The 23,294-nt window shown below is 48.1% G+C and overlaps 1 protein-coding gene across 9 annotated transcripts in view; it reads right to left on the reverse strand.

The window, feature by feature from the left end:
* DAB2IP (DAB2 interacting protein) overlaps positions 1 to 23,294 on the reverse strand; it is a 211,903-nt gene that overhangs the window by 107,804 nt on the left and 80,805 nt on the right. For 7 of the 9 annotated variants that reach the window (XM_055400008.2, XM_055400006.2, XM_055400016.2 and 4 more), the window contains exon 2: positions 2,085 to 2,188. In XM_055400008.2, the coding sequence (XP_055255983.2) occupies positions 2,085 to 2,188 (104 nt within the window). Of the gene's footprint in view, positions 1 to 1,969; positions 1,991 to 2,084; positions 2,189 to 23,294 lie in introns of those variants that run through there. The other 2 variants (XM_055400014.2, XM_055400015.2) reach the window with 2 other exon arrangements.

The following is a 23,294-nucleotide window of genomic DNA, read 5'->3' on the forward strand; positions in this document are numbered from 1 at the left end:
GGTGTGATGATACACCTATTAGAACAGCAAAAGAAAGGGAAGCAGGTAAAAAGTGATGCTGAGGGGGTTCTGGAAGCGTGTGGAGGAAGGGGAGCACCGGGGTCAGGGAGACCCGGGTCCAAACCTTGGCTCCAACATCATGAGCACTTGAAGTTCGGGTGAGGGACTTCACTTCTCTGAACCTCAGTTTTCTCATCTGTAAAATGGGGTGATGGAAGTATCAGCTTCAGGGTTGTCTCACGGATTAAAAGAGATGAACACAGTGCAGGGGAGACATGATGATTAGTCATCATCCCCTAAGGCATCCCCAAGGCTCAGCTCTGGCGGCCGTGGCCCTGGGGGTCTGGGAAAAGCAGGTCTCAGTCTGTTCCAGCTGATTCGATCAGGGTCTCCCAGGTGCCAGCCTTCTGTCCTCCCCGCAGCTGGACACCATCTCCCAAGGGCCCTGGTCACCCAGGGAGGTAACCTGGAATCCTTTCTCAGAGGCTGATCTGACCCAGAGCCTGGGGCTCAGAACTGCCTTTTATATGAGCCTATTAAAAATGCAGATATCCAGGCCCCACCCCTGGCCTACTGTACTGAAATCTTCAAGGGGTCCAAGAATATTTTGAGAGCATTTTTATGACACACAGACAGGCGGAGGAATCGGTGGCTCTGAGGAAAGTTCCATCCCTTTAGCTGGGGACTGGAGGCTCCACTTGACCCAGACCTGGTCCAGCTTCCCAGCCTCACCTCCCACCCTGACCTCTGGACCCCTCAACTCCAGTCCCAGCAAGCATTGCACCATTGCATAAACACGTCAATTTCTAGCATGCCCCCATGCCTTTGCGACTGTGGTCCCCCCTACCCGGAGCTCCTCTCTTACTGTCCCTGCCTGCTCAATCTCCAAGGACCCTCCAAGAGTCAGTTCAAAAATCAGTTCCCATTGCATACCTACTCCCACCTCACCTGAAACCGCATATAACACCACACAGCGACAGCCAGGCCTGTGACCTCTCTGTTCCCTCCATCAAAACCTCCTTTCCCCTGATCCCCAGAGGACTGGCTCCTCATTCCTTGGACTTTAGCTCAACTATAACTTGCCAACCACACCACCTCAAGGAAGCCCTCCTAGTTTTCCCTCTCACGGCAGTCTACTTTTCTCTTTCATAGCACACAGCTCCAACACAAGAATGTCAGCTCTTAAGGTCAAGGGCTTTATCCACCTGGTGCTGTATTGGCCAGCTCCTCCCACTTGGCCCCAGTGCCAAGAATGGTACCTGGCACACAGCAAGCATGCCGTCAGGATGATTGAAAGAATGAATGGATGGATGAACAAATAAATCAAACATCCATCTCCCCTATAGACTGAGCTCCCTGGGGAAGAGAACTTGTCTACTTCTCCAGCGGCTGGCACATGGACAGAGGGGCACAAGGTAACGTGCTGAAACAGGGCAGTAAAAGGACATAAAACTGCAGGTGTGTGGAAGGATGGCTGGGACACAGGGGACATGGAGGGTCAGAAGTTACAGGTCACTGGGTTCTGTTTCCATAAAGTCCTTCCACTTTGAAAGAAAAGAGTGGACTGGTAGACTACTATAATCAATAGCTAAGCTGTATATATACTATTCTTTGTCGATTCTGAGACATCATCGGTTGTGAGGTACAGCACTGTTTTATGCACCAGCAAGAAAGAAAAAAATAGCAATTAAATTATGACACACCACAGGCTGTTATATGAGAGAGATTAAAATGTGAAAACAAAAAGGATATATCCTAAGGAAGCGTGGTGTCTGCACGCATGTGTGAGGGTGCACTTATCCGGCCTAACGTTCGCCTTTCTCATCCCACACCAGCTCGGCTCTGGGTCCAGCAGCCTGCAGGGCTTTCAGCCCTCCGCCTGTCCCCTCCCTAGGGGACGGGCCCCCCATGTGGCCTCCGGGGGGCGGGGCTGAGCCACGGAGAGGGGAGCAGCTGAGTGAACGGATACCTAGAGCAAGGGAGGCGGGATGCTCTCCCAGGTCCGTGAGGCTCCAGGAAGGGGGGCCGCGGGGTCGCAGGGCAGCCCCCGGGCCAGGTGGCGATGGTGGCGCAGGGATAGTTACCGTGACCCGGAAGGGCGTAGCGGCCGAGGGCTCCATGCTGGGGCTCTTCTCCGAGAGGCTGCCGGGCAGGCTGCGCCGGGAGCCTGGCCTTTCTTGGGGCGACTCTGCCAACAGAGAGGGAGAGAGAGGGGTGGTTAAGCACAGACAGCGGAGGCCACCCAATTGGTCGCATCACCCACTCAATGGATACGAATTTGAGCAAACTGCGGGAGATGGTGGAGGACGGAGGAGCCTGGCAGTCCACAGTACATGGGGTTGCAAAGCGTCAGACAGGACTTAGCGACTGAACAAGTCAAGGCCTCCTGTCATTCCCGACCAGGCTGGGACAACACACAGCTGGTCCCCATAAAATGGTCCAACCATTGTGGAAAACAGTTTAGCAGTTCCACAACACGTTAAAGACAGAATGATTACATGGTCCAATAATTCCACTCCTAGGTATATACCCACAAAGAACTGAAAACAGGGACATAGACAAATACTTGTATGCAAATGTCCATAGCAGCGTTATTCACAATAGCCAAAAAGGTAGAAACAACCCAAGGGTCCCTCAACAGATGAAAGGATACACACAGTGTGGTCGCTCCATACAATGGAAGGGAATTCCATTGTTAAAAGCATGAAAGTTCTGATCCATGTTGAAACCAAGATGAACCTTGAAAACAAGCAGACTGACACAAACCAGACACAGAGGGACAAATATTGTGAAATTCCACTTGTATAAAATACCCAAAATAGGCAAATTCTTAGAGAAGGAAAGTAGATTAGAGGTTACCAGGGGCTGGGGGTAGGGGGGCATGGGGATTTGTTGCTTAATGGTACAGTTTCTCTTTGGAGTAATGGGAAACATTTAGAAATGGACAATGGTGATGGCAGCGCAATGTTGTAAATGTACTTAATACCACCAAGCTGTACACTTAAAAACGACTAAAATGGCAATTTTCATGTATATCTTTCCTATATATGTACTATGATTTTAAAAAAAAGATCTCCTAAAACTCCCACTTCAAGACATACATGATATATGATAATGAGATCCCTGTTGCTAGAGGTATACAAGCAATTCCTTCAAACACGAGACTCTGATCTCTGGCTTCCAATAGGGACCTTCTCTTCTTAGGTTTTAAACTTGAGAGGAGTGTGAGGGCCAGGCAGGCAGCAAGGTCAAGGGTAGCGGCCAGCTGCTCAGCTCCAGCTGGCGATTTTGACATAGCAATGGGGGGGGCCCAGTGCAGCCAAAGCTTCCCAAGATTCAAGAGGACGTGGAAATCTGTTTTTTTACTTTAATATGAAATATTCTGATTTTTAAACGGTGACAGCTCATTCAACACTTGGAGCCTCAGCCTCAGCATGCCTGTTTCAACAACCAGGTCAGTCCACCTGGCCACTTCACCCGCCCCAGTTCCCCCAACCAGGCTTGGCACTGGCCATCTCTTTCCACTGCTCCAGCTGAGGCCCCCACAGAAGCCCCCTTCCTGTTCCTCCCAGCCTGTCCTGTTCAGTATGCCCTGGAGGAAACCCGGTAACCTCCTCCAACCCCAGCTCTTACAGGAGCCCTTATGGCTCCTATAGCAACAGCCAGGCTGGGGCAGCCTATCAATGCTGTCACTTTGCACACAGCGTGTGTGTGTGTGTGTGTGCGCGCGCTTTGCTTGCTGGTGGAACTCCTGTGTGTATGTGTGTTTATGTGTGTTTCTGCTTGCTGGTGGAACTCCTCTGTGTCTGTGTGTGTGTGTGTGTGTCTTCTGCTTGCTGGTGGAACTCCTGTGTGTGTGTGTGTGTGTGTGTCTCCTCTGCTTGTTGGTGGAACTCCTGTGTCTGTGTGTGTGTGTGTCTTCTGCTTGTTGGTGGAACTCCTGTGTGTGTGTGTGTGTGTGTGTGTGTGTCTCCTCTGCTTGTGGTGGGACTCCTGATGCCCACGCCTAAGCTGGCTGCATCGCCACACCCCCAGCACGCTGCCTGGAGTCTGGTGAGTGGGAAGTGCCTGGGAAAGACCTGTTGACTCAGAAGAAAAAGGACAGGGCGGAGATGTCCCTGGTCCCTGGAACACACCGGGCGCAGAGTCAGAGGCGCACACCCAGTAAACACACACACACGTTCGCATCCATGTAGACACTCCAGCGCATACCCGCTCAGGCCCATCCCCAGTACGCATGCTCATGTGGGCGTGCACACACACAGGACAGACCAGGGGCAGGCTTTTCCACGAGACAGATCGGGCCATCAGGGGCCGCGCTACACCTTCCAGGCCAGCCTCTCTGTGCAGCCGCTTGGACAGGGCCCCTCAGAAGTGTGGAAGGACAGAGCCAAGCCCACTCCCCACGAGGGTGGGCCAGTGCTGAGCCCTGGCCGGTGGGCAAGCCTGGCAAGCCATTTTGGAACTGGAGGAAGTGGACCACCCACGGGGATGGGTTCAGGCCCCACGGCCCAGCAGTCAGGCCTGGAGCCTCCTCTGCTAGAGAAGCTTCCACTCCAGATTAGGGGCTGCCATGTTTTAGGGCCTCTCTGCTTCCCTCAAGGTGTTTCCCACTTAGAACCTCCCTTCCTCACTCACTTCTGCACCACCCCCCCACACATGTCTGCCAGTCGCACGCTAGGAAAGACCCCTTCTCTCTGTAGGTTTTCCCAGGAAATCTCTTGCTGTGCCCCCGCACCAGTCTGCCTTCATCTCTCCCCTCATGCTTAGCGCCTCCCGTCCCCTCCACCCGGGAGTCCTCCCACACTAAACACGGTGTCCAACCCACGTGTGAGGCACTGCCCTCTGCCTTCAGAAGCCTTTGAGGTGTGACACACACACACAAACACCAGACCACAGCTTCACTGCTCCTCCCCAGGCAGGTGAGCCCTCAGAAGGCACTGGCTGGACTCAAAGAGCCTGGCAAAGCTGCCGCTCCTCCAAGATCAAGACTGATATCCCTATAACCTCTGCAGAACACCACCCTTCCCTGCTGGGTCTGAGCTAGGAGGTGCCAGAGGTTGCTTGGTCCAATCACCCATTTTACAGATGAGGAAGCTGAGACCAGAGGAAGGGAATTTAGCCACTAGCTCATAACACAGTAAACAGCAAAGACCCTCATGGGTGCTCCCAAAGTAGCCATAAACTTCAATTCAGATGCCTTGGGAGCATTTCTAACCACTTCCAGTTTGGCACTGCACAATTCAAATTGATTTTTGCTCCAATAAACCCAAAGCTAAGCAAACAAAGCACAGGCTCTACCCCATCTGCATCAGAAGGTAGAAACCCAGCGAGGAGAGAGGGCTACAGGGCAGGACAGGGCAGAGTTCACGCCCTCTCCTGCACTCCAGAGGAAAAGGAACATGGGTACCTTTCTGGGCAGCTTCCGCTTAGCCCCAGTTCCATTCTGCATCTTTCATCCCACCTTCTGCTCCAGGGGGCTGACGCATGCAGACCCCCGACCCATGCAGACCACACCAACCCAGGTCTGGGCCCTCTGGCTTCCATGTGTGTGTGTGCATGCTCGGTCACTTTCAGTCGTGTCTGACTCTTTGCAACCTCATGGACTATAGCCCTCCATGCTCCTCTGTCCATGGAATTCTCCAGGCAAGAATACTGGAGTGGGTTGCCATGCCCTCCTCCCGACCCAGGGATTGAACCCAAGTCTCCTTCATTTCCTGAATTGCAGGCAGATTATTTGCCCGCTGAACCAGCAGGGAAGCCCCTGGCTACCACGGGGATTGGCCAGTGGGGAGCCCTGGTGGGAGATCAGGGGAGGGAGTGGGTCACCTGGACTGGCTACCTCCCACCACCGAAGGTCCAGACCACCATCAGGATGACCCGATCTCCTAGGTTCTCACCTCTCAGCAACCAGGCTCTCCTCCCCTCCTTCCAGCCCCAGCTGCTACTAGCTCTGGGGTCCTGCACTCCTCTCCATGGTTCCCCACACCCGCCCACCCCTCAAATCATCCTAGCATAAGCACCATCTGCTTTCAGCTGGACACCCATGGATCTGCCAGGCGGGATCTCAGCTGCCTGAGAAGCAGGCCCCACCCATGGACCTGGTGGGACGCCTTTACACACAGATGGGAAACTGTGATGTGCCCAGGGATCACATTGAACTACAGGGGCGGTGTCTCTCTCCTAACCTGACCCTCTAAACAGCATCTCACTCTGAGCCAGCAGCCAACACAAGCTCCAAACAAAGTTAGTAATAATAACCACATGGATTGTAGGGGTACAGACCAGTGTTTCTTTACCTTTTATTCATTAAGACTCCCTCTAAGGAGTCTTTTTAACTTCCAAGTTTCTCCCTCAACAAAATTCTAATACCATAGATACACAGCAAGAGTATCTGTTTGTCCTACATGTACTGTTGTTCAGTCTCTCAGTCATGTCTGGCTCTTTGTGACCCCTTGGACTGCAGTACGCCAGGCGTCCCTGTTTTTCACCATCTCCCGAAGCTTGTTCAAACTCACGTCCATCGAGTCGGTGATGCCATCCAACCATCTCAACCTCTGTTGTCCCCGTCTCCTCCTGCCTTCAATCTTTCCCAGCATCAGGGTCTTTTCCAATGAGTCAGTTCTTTGCATCAGGTGGCCAAAAGTATTGGAATTTCAGCTTCAGCATCAATCCTTCCAATGAACACCCAGGATTGATCTCCTTTAGGATGGACTGGTTGGATCTCCTTGCAGTCCAAGGGACTCTCAAGAGTCTTCTCCACCACCACAGTTCAAAAGCATCAATTCTTCAGTACTCAGCTTTCTTTATGGTCCAACTCTCACATCCATACATGACTACTGGAAAAACTATAGCTTTGACTAGATGGACCTTTGTCGCCAAAGAAATGTCTCTGTTTTTTAATACACTATCTAGGTTTGTCATAGTTTTTCTTCCAAGGACTAAGTGTCTTTTAATTTCATGGCTGCAGTCACCATCTGCAGTGATTTTGGAGCCCAGGAAAATAGAGTCTGTCACTGTTTCCATTGTCTCCCCATCTATTTGCCATGAAGTGATGGGATTAGATGCCATGATCTTAGTTTTTGAACAATGAGTTTTAAGCCAACTTTTTCACTCTCTTCTTTCACTTTCATCAAGAGGCTCTTTAGTTCTTCGCTTTCAGCCATAAGGGTGGTGTCATCTGCATATCTAAGGTTATTGACATTTTCTCCCGGCAATCTTGATTCCAGCATGTGCTTCATCCAGCCCAGCATTTCACATGATGTACTCTGCATAGTCTGTTGTTCCACGTCCAGTTCTAACTGTTGCTTCTTGACTTGCAAATAGGTTTCTCAGGAGGCAGGTCAGGTGGTCTGGTATTCCCATCTCTTTAAGAATTTTCCAGTTTGTTGTGATGCACACATTCAAAGGATTTAGCATAGTCTATGAGGCAGATGTTTTTCTGGAATTCTCTTGCTTCTTTTTTACATACATATAACGCCTACATGTATATTAGGCTTTATACAGAAAAAGAGGGAGATTTTTTCACATCCCTTTCCAAGAACCCATTTTTTGGTTCACTTATGGGCAATACTGCCCCCACTGAGACCCATTCAAATATAATCCCCACATAACAACTTAGCTTTGGGAAGCTTCATTTTCCAGATGAATAAACTGAGGTTCTGAGAGGCAAAAATGACTTCCTCTAAAGTTTCTCCAGGTAAGAAGCAAGAGTATATGCTGAAACTGTCCCTAGCAAACCTACACTTAGGGGCTCAGAAAAGGCTGAGGATGCCTGGAATGTGGGGCTAGGACTAGGAGACTGGATTTAACCTCGACTCTGCTGTGTGACTCTAAGCTAGCCCCTTTCCATCCCTGAATTCATGACTTATCATCAAACCAGTGGGCCAGGGAGTAAGAGCAGTGACTCCCTCTATTCCCTACTACCATCGCCACCCACAAAAAAAAGAAAAAGAAAAAAACATGCTCTTTTTACACCGACAAAGAAGGCAGAAAGCTGACCTCTGAGTTCTAACTCTATCACAGCTGACTTTGGCCCTTGACCGAGTAGCAAGTCCTTTCTAATTTAAGGAAGCAGACACTAAGAGGCTTGGGCTTATGCCCCCCACCTCTAAATAACATAGCGGGTACAAGCAGTACATTGAAGACACTGGGTGAGTTTGCTAACATCTTGCAGGATGAAGGTGGCATCCTCAGCAACAGACCCCAGGAAAGGAGAACTGGTCGAATGCCTAGTTCCACACTGCCCCCCTCCAAACCTCAGAGAACTGATTCAGGCTTTTCCCCTTGGCTCAGACTCACTGTATGACCTCCACATGACCTCTCAGACTCCCAGTCTACAAAATTAGGTCACAAGACCAGCTGATCCTGCATCCCCTTTCCACTAGGAGGTCAAAAGAGTCTATTTCACCAGGCAGACCAGGCTGCCTCCCTACTCTTGGAAGCCACAGTTGGAGAAACACATTTTAACCTTCATGTGTTTGCAAAAAAATAAATAAATAAATAAAATTGGTTTCATTCAAATGCTGCTGGCTTGGTTGCCATGGATACCTCCTAATCATGAAGGATGACTGTTACTTGTTCCCATGGAAACACGGAGGCCTGAGGAACATCCTGTAATTTCAGACAAGACACCAAATTTCAGTTGTTGGGTTGCCCAGACCTTAATGTTTAAAAACAGGTCGAGGCAGCAACCTCTAATACCCGCAGCGAGAGAAAAGAAGTCAGCACGCTAAAAAGAGGAGGTGTGAGGCGGGGGGGTGTGTGCATGCTGGACCTCAACAGTGATCAGGAAAATGCAAATTAACACAACCAGATGCCACTTCACAGCTTTCGGAGAGGCGAAAAATGAAAAAGAACGATGACCCCAAATGTTGACAGGGTTGTTAGGGACGCTTTCATCCCTGCTGGTAGAAGGAAAAGAATTTGAGAACAATTAGAAAAGAGCTGGTTGAAACTGACACATACATATATACTCTGGGACCAGAAATTCCACTCCTACATGCACGGGCTAGAAAAATGCTTCAGCCTTGCACAAGGAGATCCGCACAGAGATGTCTACTACAGCACTGTTTGCAGTAGCAGAATGTGCGAAGCAACCTAAATGTCCACCAACAGGGGAATGGATGCCCCAGTGGAGGACTCCAAGGGACAATGTCCACGTGGAACACAATGAACCCCTACAAAGGACCCAGTTCTATAAGATCAGCATGAATCACGCTCAGAAACATGAGGTTGAGTGAAAAGAGTAAATTGCAACAGCAGACAGAGTACAATCTACTCATGCTTTTTTTTTTCTGCAAGAATGTTCACAACAGCTTTATACGTAATAGAATAAAACTAGAAATAAAATGTGCTTCAATAGGTGAAGGGTTAAACTGTGGTACATCCACAATGTGTGAAGCAGAATAATGTCCCCCCCAAAGTCCAAGAACCTGTGAATATGTTACTTGATATGGCAAAAGGAACTCTGCACATGTGATTAAGGTTAAGGACTTGGAGCTGGGCGTGCATACTGGACTATCCACACAGGGATAATCTTAAATGTGGAAGAGCAAGGCAGAAGGATGGGTCTGAGGGATTCGATGAATGATTCTAAACCTGAGAGGAATAATGGAAGAAGTGAGTCATGAGCCAAGAAACATGGGTAACCTCTGTGTAGAAACTGGGAACATCTCTTGACTGACAGCCAGCAAGAAAATAGGAACCTCAGTCCTACAACCGCAGGAAACGGACTTCTGCCAACAAGGAATGGGCAATGAAATGGAGTTTTCCCTAGAGCCTTCAGAAAGCAACACAGCCTGCTAATACCTGACTTTAGTCCCTCAAGGCTCATGCCAGGCTTCTGACCTACAGAACTGTAAGATGACAAGTCTGTGTTGTTTAAGCTGTCATAATGATTTTTAACCTGTTACGGCCACAATGGGAAACTAATACATGTGCCACAGAATACTACTCAGCAAAGAAAATACTACTCAGCACTACTGAAATACACAACAACTTGGAAGGATCTCCAAGGCATCGGGCTTGCTGAAAAAGGCCAAAAAAGCCAACCTCAAAAGGTCACATGATAGGGGATATATGTATACCTATTGGTGATTCAGGAGATCCAACCAGTCCATTCTAAAGGAGATCAATCCTGGGTGTTCATTGCAAGGACTGATGCTAAAGCTGAAACTCCAATACTTCAGCCACCTCATGCGACGAGTTGACTCACTGGAAAAGACTCTGATGCTGGGAAGGATTGGGGGTGGGAGGAGAAGGGAACGACAGAGAATGAGATGGCTGGATGGCATCACCGACTCTGTGGACGTGAGTTTGAGTGAACTCCGGGAGTTGGTGATGGACAGGGAGGCCTGGCGTGCTGTGATTCATGGGGTCGCAAAGAGTCAGACACGACTGAGCGACTGAACTGAACTGATTGGTGATTCATGTTGAGGTCTGACAAAAAATAACAAAATTCTGTAATCCTTCAATTTAAAAAATAAATAATTTTTTAAAAGGTCACATGATGCAGGATCTCATATATATGGCATTCTCCAAGTGGTAAAATCACACAGATGCAAAACAAATTGGTGGTTGTCCATCCCTTCCATCCCTCACCAGGGGTGAGGGGGGCAGGTAGGTGGGTATAACTTGTGTCTTGACCGCACTGCTTTGTGTCTTGACTGCACAAATCAGCACATGCTAAAATGGTACAGAGCTATGCACGTGCACAGTCCCGCCGCACACGAAAGATGAAAGAGAAAGCAGCAAAGAGGGCACTGACATTCAGAAGCTGACCTGGCATCACAGCCCTGTCACGTTACTCTCCTTCCGCATATAAACAACCTCACAGGACTCCAGCCCCAGACAAGCCTACCTCGACAGAACAAGGCAAAACAAGGCCGCTTGATCACTCTAAGCAACTGTTAGAAGCCTGGTCACCGTGCCACCCAACACACTAAACATCCCTCCACCCTGGTGAAAACGAGTGTCTGCTGCTGCTTTACCCATGACAGCTTTATCTCAGTGCTGCTTCCTCTCCTTAGAGATAAGATCTGAGAAACCCCACCTCAGATTCACCCCTGCTTTCTGAGAGCAGCCAATCGAGCGTGAACCCCACTTCCTTTAGATGTCCCCGAACTCATCCCATCAGAGCCCAAATCTTAGAGGAGTTTCTCTCTACCACAATCTGACTGAGAGACCTTGTGGTTCCCCACTGCGTGTGTGCTCCATCACTGCAATAAATAATCAACCCAACTTGTGAGGCTGGAGGTGTGCTCCTGGCGGGTCTGCGGCTGGAGGGCATTGTGTCATTTACAAGAGATGTAACTATCAGGGGAAACCGGGTAAAGGATTGCCTCCCTGTTCCGGTTCTGCAGCTGCCTATACGTCTGAAAAATTTTCAAAATAATAAGTTAATAAATAGCCTACTTGAAATACATGGAATCATATCTGTCTAAACAATTGAGATTTTCCATCCCGAGAAACTAACTACTGAAATGTATTCATATCCGGTGTCACCGGAGTACAGAGAGTGGTCAGCAATCTAGCAGCGAGAGGCACAGAAATGTAAACACCACGGCAAAGGTTTACCATGGACTCTTTAGACTGAAATACATTTGCCATCTACCTGATTAAACTAATATGCTGTTTTACTATCTGTTTGTATGTGTGTGCACTTACATAGAAAAATATCATAAACAGTATCATAAAACGTGGTCAGAGAGTCTCTTCGGAGAATAAGATGGGCTACAGCAGTATCAGTTATCAAATGAAGAATTAATTCAGCCTTCCAAAACTTAATATTAAATTAAAGTTGAAATAGATAGTACAATAATTCAGTACAAACTGTACCCTCTGAACATATCTGAAGAGAAAAAAGGAAAAGAAGAAAAAAAAATCAGAAAACAAAACAAATGACGTAAAAATCAATAGCAGTCAAATGATCAGGTAGAGAAAGTGGATCAGGAAAGTCCAAAAAATAGATTTAGAAAAAAACTCATGGGTGAGGAAATGAAGTTCCCCAAGCCATGAAATTAAAAGACGCTTGCTCCCTGGAAGAAAAGCTATGACCAACCTAGACAGCATATTAAAAAGCAGAGACATTACTTTGCCAGCAAAGGTCTATCTAGTCAAACCTATGGTTTTTCCAGTAGTCATGTATAGATGTGAGAGTTGGACTACAGAGAAAGCTGAGTGCCGAAGAATTGATGCTTTTGAACTGTGGTGTTGGAGAAGATTCTTGAGAGTCCCTTGGACTGCAAGGAGATCCAACCAGTCCATCCTAAAGGAGATCAGTCCTGAATATTCATTGGAAGGACTGATGCTGAAGCTGAAATTCCAATACTTTTGGCCACCTGATGCAAAGAACTGACTCATTGGAAAAGACCCTGATGCTGGGAAAGATTGAAGGCAGGAGGAGACGGGGACAACAGAGGGTGAGATGGTTGGATGGCATCACCGACTCGACGGACATGAGTTTGAGCAAGCTCTGGGAGTTGGTGATGGACAGGGAGGCCTGGTGTGCTGCAGTCCATGGGGTCACAAAGGGTCGGACATGACTGAGCAGTTGAACTGAACTGAAGCCTGGAGCTGCCAATGAACTGGTGTCCCCAGCCCCTATCTTTCCCCACTGCAGGAGTGGCCGGATAAACTGCAGGAAGAGACAAAGGTAAGGTCATCATGGCAGCAGATCATGGAACCCTCAGATTGTTAGAATCTTCCAGATACAGCAGTCCAGTAGATGCCACTGTGTGTGTGTGTGTGTGTGTGAATGGAGCACACCTGTACTGTTCTTATCTGCTGTTAACAGTCAGCCAAATGAACAATGAGTTTGCCAAAATACTGTATTGATATATTGGTAGGTCCCCCACATGCTTTTTCCAGTTCCTGCTTTGGCCATCCACGTTTAGGAGAAGGAGGAAAGGTAGTCCTTAGAGGGTACTGCCTTCAGGAGTACCCATGGCCCCCAAAGAGCCCATGTCCTGATCCTAGTACCCATGAATATATTACCTACAATGGCAAAGGAACTTCAAAGACGTGATTATGGATCAGGTGCAGCTAGTAGCAAAGAATTTGCCTGCCAAGGCTGGAGATGCTAGAGACCCGGGTTCAATCCCTGGATCGGGAAGATCCCCTGGAGAAGGAAACGGCAACCCACTCTAGTATTCTTGCCTGGACAATCGCATGGACAGAGGAACCTGGTCGGCTACAGTCCATGGGCTCGCAAAGAGTTGGACACGACTGAGCAACTAAACAACTGTATAACATAGGGATTTATATTCATATTCAGTAATAAACCATAATGGAAAAGAATATGAAAAGGAATAGATGATATATAAGCATAACTGAATCACTCTGCTGTACAGTAGAAAATAACACAACATTGTAAATCAACTGTTCTTCAATAAATAAATAATCTCCAAATGTCTAACTTAAGGATTTAATACTAAAGCAAACTGAATTCCAGCTCTTTATATAATTTTTAGCTTGAGGAACAGCTGACTCACAGATTGTACATCAGGTCCTATAAGGTACATGAAGTTATAATTTGGAAAAACAAAAGAGCAGCATTGTTTTATGTTCTACAAAAACATGTGTGACGGCCCTACAAAATTGGAGGGAAAGAAAATCGATGCAAACATCAAGTTCACGCTACAGGCCATGAATCGTCGAGTCCTTTGTCTCTGACCCACAAGTCCTGTGTCTTCTGCCGGCACCCAGGAAACTCTACAAGGCTAGTTGGCAAGTAGGGTAAAATCCCCACCCTTCACAGTAATTAAAAGAGGATCACAAACACTTTGGAATAAATTTAACAAAAACAAATGTAAGACATAACTAAAAAAATATTGCTGAGAGACATTAAAGAAAATCTAAATAAATGGAGAAATACACCACCTTCAAGAATTGGAAGACTCAGTCTTGTTGAGATGGCATTTCTCCCCAAACTGATGTGCAGATTCAATGCAGTCCTAATCAAAATCTTAGCAGGCCTTTTAAAGGCACTCAATTTGAAATTTAGATGGCAAAGCAAAGGACCTAGAAGAGCCAAGCAATCTGGAGAAACCAGAAACAGGCTGGGGGCTTATATTACAGGGTTTCAAGAGACACTTTATAGTCTGGAAATATAACTAAAGTAATCAAGAGAGTATGATGTTAGCACACGGACTGACATATAGATCAACGGAACAGAATAAAGAGTCCAGAAATAGTCCCACGTATAGATGGTTAGTCGATTTTTGGAAAAAAGGACAAAGGTAAGTTGATGGTGGAAAAGATAGTTTTTTCAGCAGATTAAGCAGCAGAACAATTGGAGGATACAGTAAGTCCCCGACATGTGGACAATTTCTGTTCCAAGAGCCAGTTCATAAGTCCAGTAAAGTTAGCCTAGGTTTGCAACTGACACAATCAGCCATAGAGTACTGTACTGTAACAGGTTGATAGTACTTCTCACATAAATAATACATAAAAAACAAACACAAAAAATAAAGCATTTTTAATCTTACAGTACAGAACCTTGAAAAGTGTAGTAGTACAGTACAACAGCTGGCATGCAGGGGAACGTTCACATCTGTGAAAGCTTGCAACTTAAAGGTTCACATGTAGGGGTTTTACTGTATTTGCAGGTAATAAAAATGGACCATCAGGAAATGTAGAGAAACAGATCTAAGAGAAATGAGGACTGCACCTGATGTGTATTTTTATCCTTACGCTAGTCCAAGTAGGAAACATCAGCTCCAACTTTAACAGGAAGAAACTGAAGTTCAGCAATATCAGTGGAAAGGGCCATGACCACACAGTTAGGAAATGAGGAAGGCAAGATTCTAGCTTGGTGATCTCTGAATCAAAGGACCGCCCCAGGGTGGGAAAACAGGTTCCAAGTCCTCCAGCAGGCTGAGTGTCCCCCCTGCCCTGGGCCACTCTCTCCATCTCCAGGTGCCACCTCAGCCCCGCTGCCCATGGCAGGAAGAGACGAAGGATGCCTCGCTTGACTGCACATTTGGTTCTGCGATGTTGGGTGTGGGGAAGGAAAGGAGTCACGAGCCTATGGAACTGCGGGAGCCTGTTTCTCTAAAGGGATTGGGATCAGAGTTCAAGTTGTCTCTAAGTTCAGGGCGTGGTTCAGAGTCAGCGGAGGCTGCCCACTGTTGCGTATGTGGGGTCTGCTGGGAGAAAGGCATGGAGGTGACTGTGGCAGCTGGAATCCACGGCACCTCCTGCCCTGGGAATCCTCAACATAGATCATTTGGTGGGGGCCCGAGAGCTCCTCAGAGGAGACATGGCGGGATCAGGCTGCAGGTGCTCAGGGGGAAGATGCGCCCCCTCCCCACTCTGCGATGTGTTCCAAGATCCTGCGTATATCCTGTCCAAAAGGACAGTACCAATGTTCACTCCCTGGCCCCTGGTTGGCCTCATAAATAACAGTCCAGGGTAAATGCTGCAAACTCTTCAGCATCTGTAGACACTGTCACCAGCTCTTCTCTACGTCCCTCTAACTTGAATCCCTTAACAGCAGCCTTGGACCATCCATACTTCCTATTCCTATTCATACATTCAGATAACTAAGATCATGGCATCTGGTCCCATCACTTCATGGCAAATAGATGGGGAAACGGTTGAAACAGTGACAGACTTTATTTTGGGGGGCTCCAAAATAGATGGTGACTGAAATTGAAAGACGCTTACTCCTTGGAAGAAAAGTTATGACCAACCTAGACAGCATATTAAAAAGCAGAGACACTACTTTGTCAACAAAGGTCCATCTAGTCAAGGCTATGGTTTTTCCAGTGGTCATGTATGGATGTGAGAGTTGGACTATAAAGAAAGCTGAGTGCTAAAGAATGAATCTTTTGAACTGTGGTGTTGGAGAAGACTCTTGAGAGTCCCTTGGACTGCAAGAAAATCAAACCAGTCCATCCTAAAGGAGATCAGTCCTGAATATTCATTGGAAGGACTGATGTTGAAGCTGAGACTCCAATACTTTGGCCACCTGATGTGAAGAACTGACTTATTGGAAAAGACCCTGATGCTGGGAAAGATTGAAGGCAGGAGAAGGGGACAACAGAGGATGAGATGGTTGGATGGCATCACCAGCTCAATGGACATGAGTTTGAGTAAACTCCGGGAGTTGGTGATGAACAGGGAGCCCTGGCGTGTTGCGGTCCATGGAGTCGCAGAGTCAGACATGACTGAATGAACAGAACTGAACTTCCTATTCCTCATCCTGACATGTGCCTCACTTTCAAAGAATCCCCAGCCTTCCAAAAGGATGAATTTGGCTTCCCTGGTGGCTCAGCTGGTAAAGAATCTGCCTGCAATGCAGAAGACAATGATTCAATCCCTGGGTCAGGAATATCCCCAGGAGAAGGAAATGGCTACCCACTCCCATATTCTTGCCTGGTGAATTCCATGCACAGAGGAGCCTGGCTGGCTACAGTCCATGGGGTTGCAAACAGTCGGACACAACTGACCAACTAACACTTTCACTTTTCCAAGGATGACTTGCGTGGCCTGAAGGTTTCTCTCCTCCCTGAGCCTTCTTTTTTTCAGTACATGGCCATATATTTAATTATCAAATAGACCACTGACCGCATGCTAACAAAACATGTATTTCGTTTAACTCTAGGGTAAACTATTATGTAACAAATTTATTGTACACAAGTATAAATAGAGGACAGACAAGTAATTCCCCTCTCTTAACACAGGCTGACCGAGACCAAATAGTATAAGATAAAAAACACCCCTAAAAGCAGCTTCCGAGATACTAAATGTACACATTTATTTAGAGCACTACATCCTACAAATGTAAATATCAGTAGAGGTACCAAAGTAGGTATCAACAAACTCTACTCGACGGTTTTAATATGAGAGATATGGATCTGGTTTTTATAATATCATATTTGAGTTTAACTGGTGACTGGTGATTATTCCGTTTCTGCAAATATAAAAGGGCTTGTTCTATCCTTTCTCAGATGTTTACCAGGTAAAAGACACAAACCAAGGAATCCTTGAGTCTCTTTTGGCTCCTTTCTGAGGATTTCTGAGAACTTTAGCCTGAGTGTCACCTTTCCATTTTCAGTCCTAAGTTTTCTCCTTCACCTCTGTAGCCACAGGGCCTATTTCTGGCCAGACAGAAAGCTGGCATTTACTCCAGGTTGCTGGAATTCAGAATAGTAAAGGCTTCCCTGGTGGCTCAGCTGGTAAAGAATCCACCTGCAATGTAGGAGACCCAGGTTCGATCCCTAAGTCAAGAAGATCCCCTGGAGAAGGCAATGGTTACTCACTCCAGTATTCTTGCCTGGGAAACCCCATGGACAGAAGAACCTGGTGGGCTACAGTTCGTGGGGTTGCAAAGAGGCGGACATGACTGAGTGACTAACACTTAACACTAAAGGAAGCCCCAGCGTGGAAACAAGTATTCCCTCTCCTCCACCATGTACAATTTCTCTCTCCCCATTTTTAAAACCCACAGTGCAATACTACACATTTGGAAGCATTTGCAAATGTAGTAAAAGCATAATAGCACATGTGGGCAGGACAGGCATTGCCTTGAAGAGGCTGGTTATTCCTGGGGAGAGTGTAGGAGGCTTTAGCTATATCTCAAGGGTCAGCAAAGTTTTTTTTTTCATAAAGGGTGAGACAGCAAATATGTTAGAGTTGTCTCAACCATTTAATTCTGCCAAGGTAATGTGAAAAGAGCCACAGACAATATGAGTGAGCATGGCTGTGTTCCAACAAACTTTACTTATAGACATGGAAAACGTGAATTTCCTATAACGTTCACATTATAAAACATTATTCCTCTTTTGATGTTTGTTTCAACCCTTGAAAAAATGTAAATGCTATTCTTAGCTCACAGGTCATACAAAAACAGGTGGTGGGACATATAAAAACAGGTGGGATCTGGCCTCTTAGCTGTGCTTTGCTGATTCCCTGGTGTACCTGAATCACTTTATTTCTTAGAAAAAGAGGGAAAAAAGAAGAGATGCAATCATGGCAATGTTAACATTCATTCAGTCTGAGGTGAGTGCATGGGTGTCTGCAATATGATTTTCTATACTTTCAAATATTTCAGAATTTTCCAAAAATTAAAAAAAGGAAAAAGTCTGGAAATAACCTTCCAAATTGTCCCAGAGCTTATCACTGGGTGCTGGAATTAAAGTCGATTTTTAAAATTTTCTTCTCTTCTATAATGGGTATTTCTTTATTACTTTTGTAATCCTAGGGGTTGAAGGGAAAGTGATAAAACATTGACATGCATGTACGTGCGTGCTAGGTTGCTTCAGTTCTGTCCAACTCCACGTGACACTATGGACTGCAGCCTGTCAGGCTCCTTTCAGTCCGTGGGATTCTCCAGGCAAGCATACTGGAGAGGGTTGCCATGTTCTCCAGGGGATCTTCCCAACCCAGGGATGGAACCCAGGTATGTTATGTCTCCTGCATTGGCAGGTGGTTTCTTTACTTCTAGCACCACCTGGTAAACTCCAAAACACTGACATAAACTTTATATTCTTTAAAGAGGAGACAGAGGAGTTTGGCCCATAGCCGGTGTCTCCCCTGGGGACTATCGGTGACCCAGAAGCCTCTTACACATCGCAGGAAGGGCTGCCTCAGCCCCCAGCCCATGCCCCGCACTCCTAAACTGGCCCCTCCCTCTGCAGATGGCTCTGCCTCTGGGGGTGGGATCAGAGGGCTGCATCCTGGGTCCTGGGAACCCCAGGGCCCCATCCCAGGAGGACTCAGAGGTTGCCACTGCTGGGGGAGGGCGTGCAGGCCTCCAACAGGCTTGCTGCTAAACACGCAGCTCTGAACAGGTTCCTAGACACCAGGTGGGAACAGTGACTATATGGACAGTTAATGGCAAACCCAGGCTTCTGTCAGATCTCCAGATCCACCCAACTTCTCTCGCAATGTCCAGTTCTGCCCACCACCCCTACCCCCAACTTTTCGACCCCATGTAGCCTCCTGTACTTTATCTATCACTCTCCTGAAGATGCTCCCCAAATCACCGCCCCCTACTGCAGTCCAGTGTCCCTCTCCCACCCCTGCAGCATTAAGAGTCAGAGCAGGCCTGTTAGACATGCTCCCCACTCTGGAGGCCGCTTTCCCCACCCCAAGTTGCCCCACTTGCTCAGGCCCATCTCACCACGAGCTCCCACTGTTCTCGCTGTGAGCATGGCCCCTGACCGCTCTCTCCCAGCTCAGACCCACTCCTCTTGCACCAGGATGGCTTACACAGTCATCTACAATCACTGGTTTCCACTCACCCCACCTCCTGCTCCCCAGTTCACATCAGTCTAGCTTGCTGGGGGCTTAAAATCATTTTCCTACATCACAGCTCCGGTAAGTACAATGAGAGTGAAACATCAAGGACTTGGCCACTCAGTAGCTGGATGACGCTGAGCAAGCCACTTAACCCATCTGAGCCTCAGTTTTTTCATCTGCAACATAGAGCTGATAAGATCGTCTGTGAGAAAGGACTTCCCTGGTGGCACAGAGGAGAAGAATCTGTCTGCCAATGCAGGGGACATGGGTTTGATCCCCGGTTCGAGAAAATTCCACGTGCTACTGGACAACTAAGCCGGTGCGCCACAAGCCACTGAGCCCATGCTCCAGAGCCCGAGAGCCACAGCTACTGAGCCCCTGTGCCGCAAGTACTGAAGCCCAAGCACCTAGAGCCTGTGCTCTGCAAGAGAAGCCAGCACAACGAGAAGCCCGCAAATAGCAACGAAGAGTCAGCCCCCCACAAGCCACAACTAGAGAAAGCCCACAAGCAGCAACAAAGACCCAGTGCAGCCAGAAATAAACGAATAAGCAAAATAAAAATTTCAAAGATTATCTGGGAGAATGAGGACTTAATGAAACACTGCACATGAAGAATTGAGAAGCGGACACCTGCGCTGAGTACTCAAAAAAGGAAAGTTGGTGCTATTATAATGACTGTTATTTCCAGAATTCTCCCTTTGAGTCCCTCTGGCCTGCCAGGGGGGAGTTCCAACCTCTTGGCTCACCATTCAAGGCCCTGCCTACCCTTCCAATCACACCATCTGCTAACCTGCTTACCGGACCACCTTCCCCTTAGGCCTGGCTTCCTGCGGGTGGGGGCTGACTGTATGCTCTACGGCAGCCCCTGGCACAGGGCTTGCAAACAGTAGGTGGCTCACTAAAGCTCTGCTGCTCTGAACAAGTACAAGTAACACTTGTAGCAGCCTCTGGGGGGGAGAGAATGCCAAGGAACCATCTGGATGGTTCCGATCCCCACAGGCATCACATTTTATTTCTAGATCAGCCCTAACAGAGCTACAATTAACCCCTCAGGCTTTGAATGAACAGATAATGACAATTCACTCAGCCTATAACGATACCCTATGTTGCTTCACATCTACTTGTTCAAAGTACTTCTGAGCCCAGAGGTCACACAGCATTTATGGTGCACTCAGGAGGACTCCCATCCTGGCCATACTCCTGATCCAAACCCAGTCCCCAGGACAGAGATATAAGTGAAAAGTCAAAGTGAAAGTTGCTCATTCGTGTCCGACTCTTTGTGACCCCATGGACTATTCTCCAGGCCAGAATACTGGAGTGAATAGCCGTTCCCTTCTCTAGGGGATCCTCCCCACCCAGGGATTGAATCCAGGTTTCCCCCAATGCAGGCGGATTCTTTACCAGCTAAGCCACCAGGGAAGCCCAAGAACACTGGAGTGGGTATCCTATCCCTTTCTCCAGGGGATCTTCCCGACCCAGGAATCAAATCAGGATCTCCTGCATTGCAGGCAGATTCTTTACCAGCTGAGCTACCAGGGAAGCCCTAGGATAGAGATATAAATGGATTAAAAAAAAAACAACAAAAAACACCTTTTCCCTAAGACTAGCCCAGATTGCTGATTTATTGATTTCCAACCTCTAAATCCAAGTTCTACAAACCCCCAAGCCAAAGGATACCAAAAGGAGGCCCATCGTTGGCTGCCTGGCTCCCTCTGGCACTGCTTTCTTCCTCTCCCCTCTGTTCCCCTCACCCACCAGAGTCCTAGGGGAGTGGGCAAGGCCTCATACCCCCACACCTTCCTCCCTGGGCTCTGCCTTTTCCATTTCACAGCCGTGTCAACACATCACCTCTAAGGGCCAAGAAGAAAGAAATAACACAGCCCAGATGCCGACAGAGCTCTCCTGTCTGTCAGGGAGAAGAGAGAAGGGAAATAAAAGCTAACAAGACTTCCAAAACCAAAATCCCCAAACCTCCTCTCGGGTACCTGGCAGCTGTCAAAGTCAACACAGGAACCCGGTAGAGGCGGGGGAGAGCCCATCCCAAATAAAAACCCGGGCAGCTGTGGAGTCTGGGATTCAGAGACCGAGCACGGCTGCGTTTCCAAGGACGTGATCGGCCTCCTCACGGGCTCAGCTTTTCTGCTAACGTACAGGTGGTCTGTCTAGACTGCGGAACCAAGCCCGTCCTTTCCTTAGCACCGAGTCTACTCTTTTAATTTTCTTTTTCATTCGTATTATTTGGAGGGCTATTGAGATTCCCCTAGCTTCCTTATTTATGCAATCAGAGAAACCACAGCACAGAGAACCGCTTCCAAACTCAAGGCCACGTGGGCCAATTTCAGATGGATAATTAAATATTGAACAAACGCTGAAATGCCTCTACTGGATGGGGACGGCTAAAAATAACCACCCTGCCACTCCACGCGCGGGCATCTCCGCTGTTCCCTCTCAAAACCCTCCTCCCAGCAACTGTCAAACACAACCTTCCCAGAGAAACGGCAGGCAGGCGGGGGTGGGACGGGGGAGAACGGGAACCAACTCCCCAAACACCTACTTAACAGAAAACAAAACTTCAGCTCCCAGCAAGCTCTGAATGTTCCTGACCAGGAAATACTCTCCCTTTCCTGACATTTAACCAAGTGGCCTCAAGAGGAAGGTGCAGGGGAAACATCACAGCCATTGCTTTTCTTTTAAAAATAGCCAAAAGGCTACATGTCATTTCAAAGCATAACACGTATGAGGTTCGGGACGTGAGCACATTTGTGTCAAGTTACACAGGAATTCAACCCCTCTCCCCCCACCCACCAAGAAGACCCAGCTGCCTCAGTGTCTCCATCTGGGCTAATCTTTTCTTTTTTTCAATTTTTTAATTTATTTTTATGTTTTGGCTGCACCAGACGGCATGCAGGATCTTAGTTCTCTAAATGGGGATTGAACCCACGGCATTGGAAGCACAGAGTCTTAACCACTTGACCCCGCCCCCGCAAGGAAGTTCCCTATCCGTCCCAATCTTAAGCAACAAACAAAATCAATACTGAAATAGGATGCAAAGGAGTGTGGATTTCAGACATGGATCGTGTTACATCTTTACATAACCTCGGGCAAGGGGCCTTGGCTCTCTGAGCCTCAGTTTCCAGAGCTGTCATGGGGAACAGTTAGCTCCCAGGGCCAGAGCTGCAAGAGACTGCCAGGATCAATCCCTCCAACCTCCCCCATCAGCAGCTAAGCAAAGCAAGCTCTGGGGCCATGCCTGTGTCACCAGGTCTCAGGAAGTACGGAATGCACTGAGACACAGACGGGGGCCCGGCAATCAGAGCTCCAACCTGACCCACTGCATCTGCTTCTAAGCAAGAGCTCGGGAGGCCAGGGGCTTTGGTTTGAACCTGGCCTCTTCCTCCACACCCTGAGATCGTTTCCTCACCTGGCAAAGGGAAGTGATGGTGATGACCCCAACCTCTAGGAGGGCTGGAAAGTTAAAAGGAGAAGGTCAGGTGAAGCTCTTAGCCCCGGACCTGGCTGATGGTCAGGTGGGTAAAAGGAAGCTATTTTCTTCCTTATTATTAGAGGTGAGGAAGATGGGCCAGAAACGCAAGACCAAGAGGCTGACATTCCAGTGGATGCACTGGGGCCTCTGGCCTCCCTCGAGAGCCTAGACAGCTTGGGGAAGTGGGCCTCAAACTACCTGCCTGTCTCCAGGGACCTCACATCAAGAGATGCTAAGCCCTCAGCACAAAGGAACTCAGTGGAAAAACAGGGTGGAGGCTGTAAGACCTGTGACCTGCCCAGGGAAAGGACATGGTTGGCAGGCATGAAAGGGAGCAGGGGTGGGCACAGGAGAAGCGACTGGGCCTGGGGAATGGCCTGAGTCACCCAAGGCAGAGGGAGAGGCCGATCAGGAAGACTGGCCTCCCCACACACACACAGATGCCAGTGGGGTCCCTCCCCTGCCTCCCTCCTGAATTATGGCCAGGTTGGTTGTAAACACTCAGTAGAGTAGCTGATTGTGCAAATCAGATAGAAGGAGGAGGAGGTGGCCTTATCAAAAC

The sequence above is a fragment of the Moschus berezovskii genome, chromosome 11 (assembly GCF_049115385.1).
Source record: "Moschus berezovskii isolate FMDL1 chromosome 11, NW_MosBer_1.0, whole genome shotgun sequence".
Lineage (NCBI taxonomy): Eukaryota > Metazoa > Chordata > Mammalia > Artiodactyla > Moschidae > Moschus > Moschus berezovskii.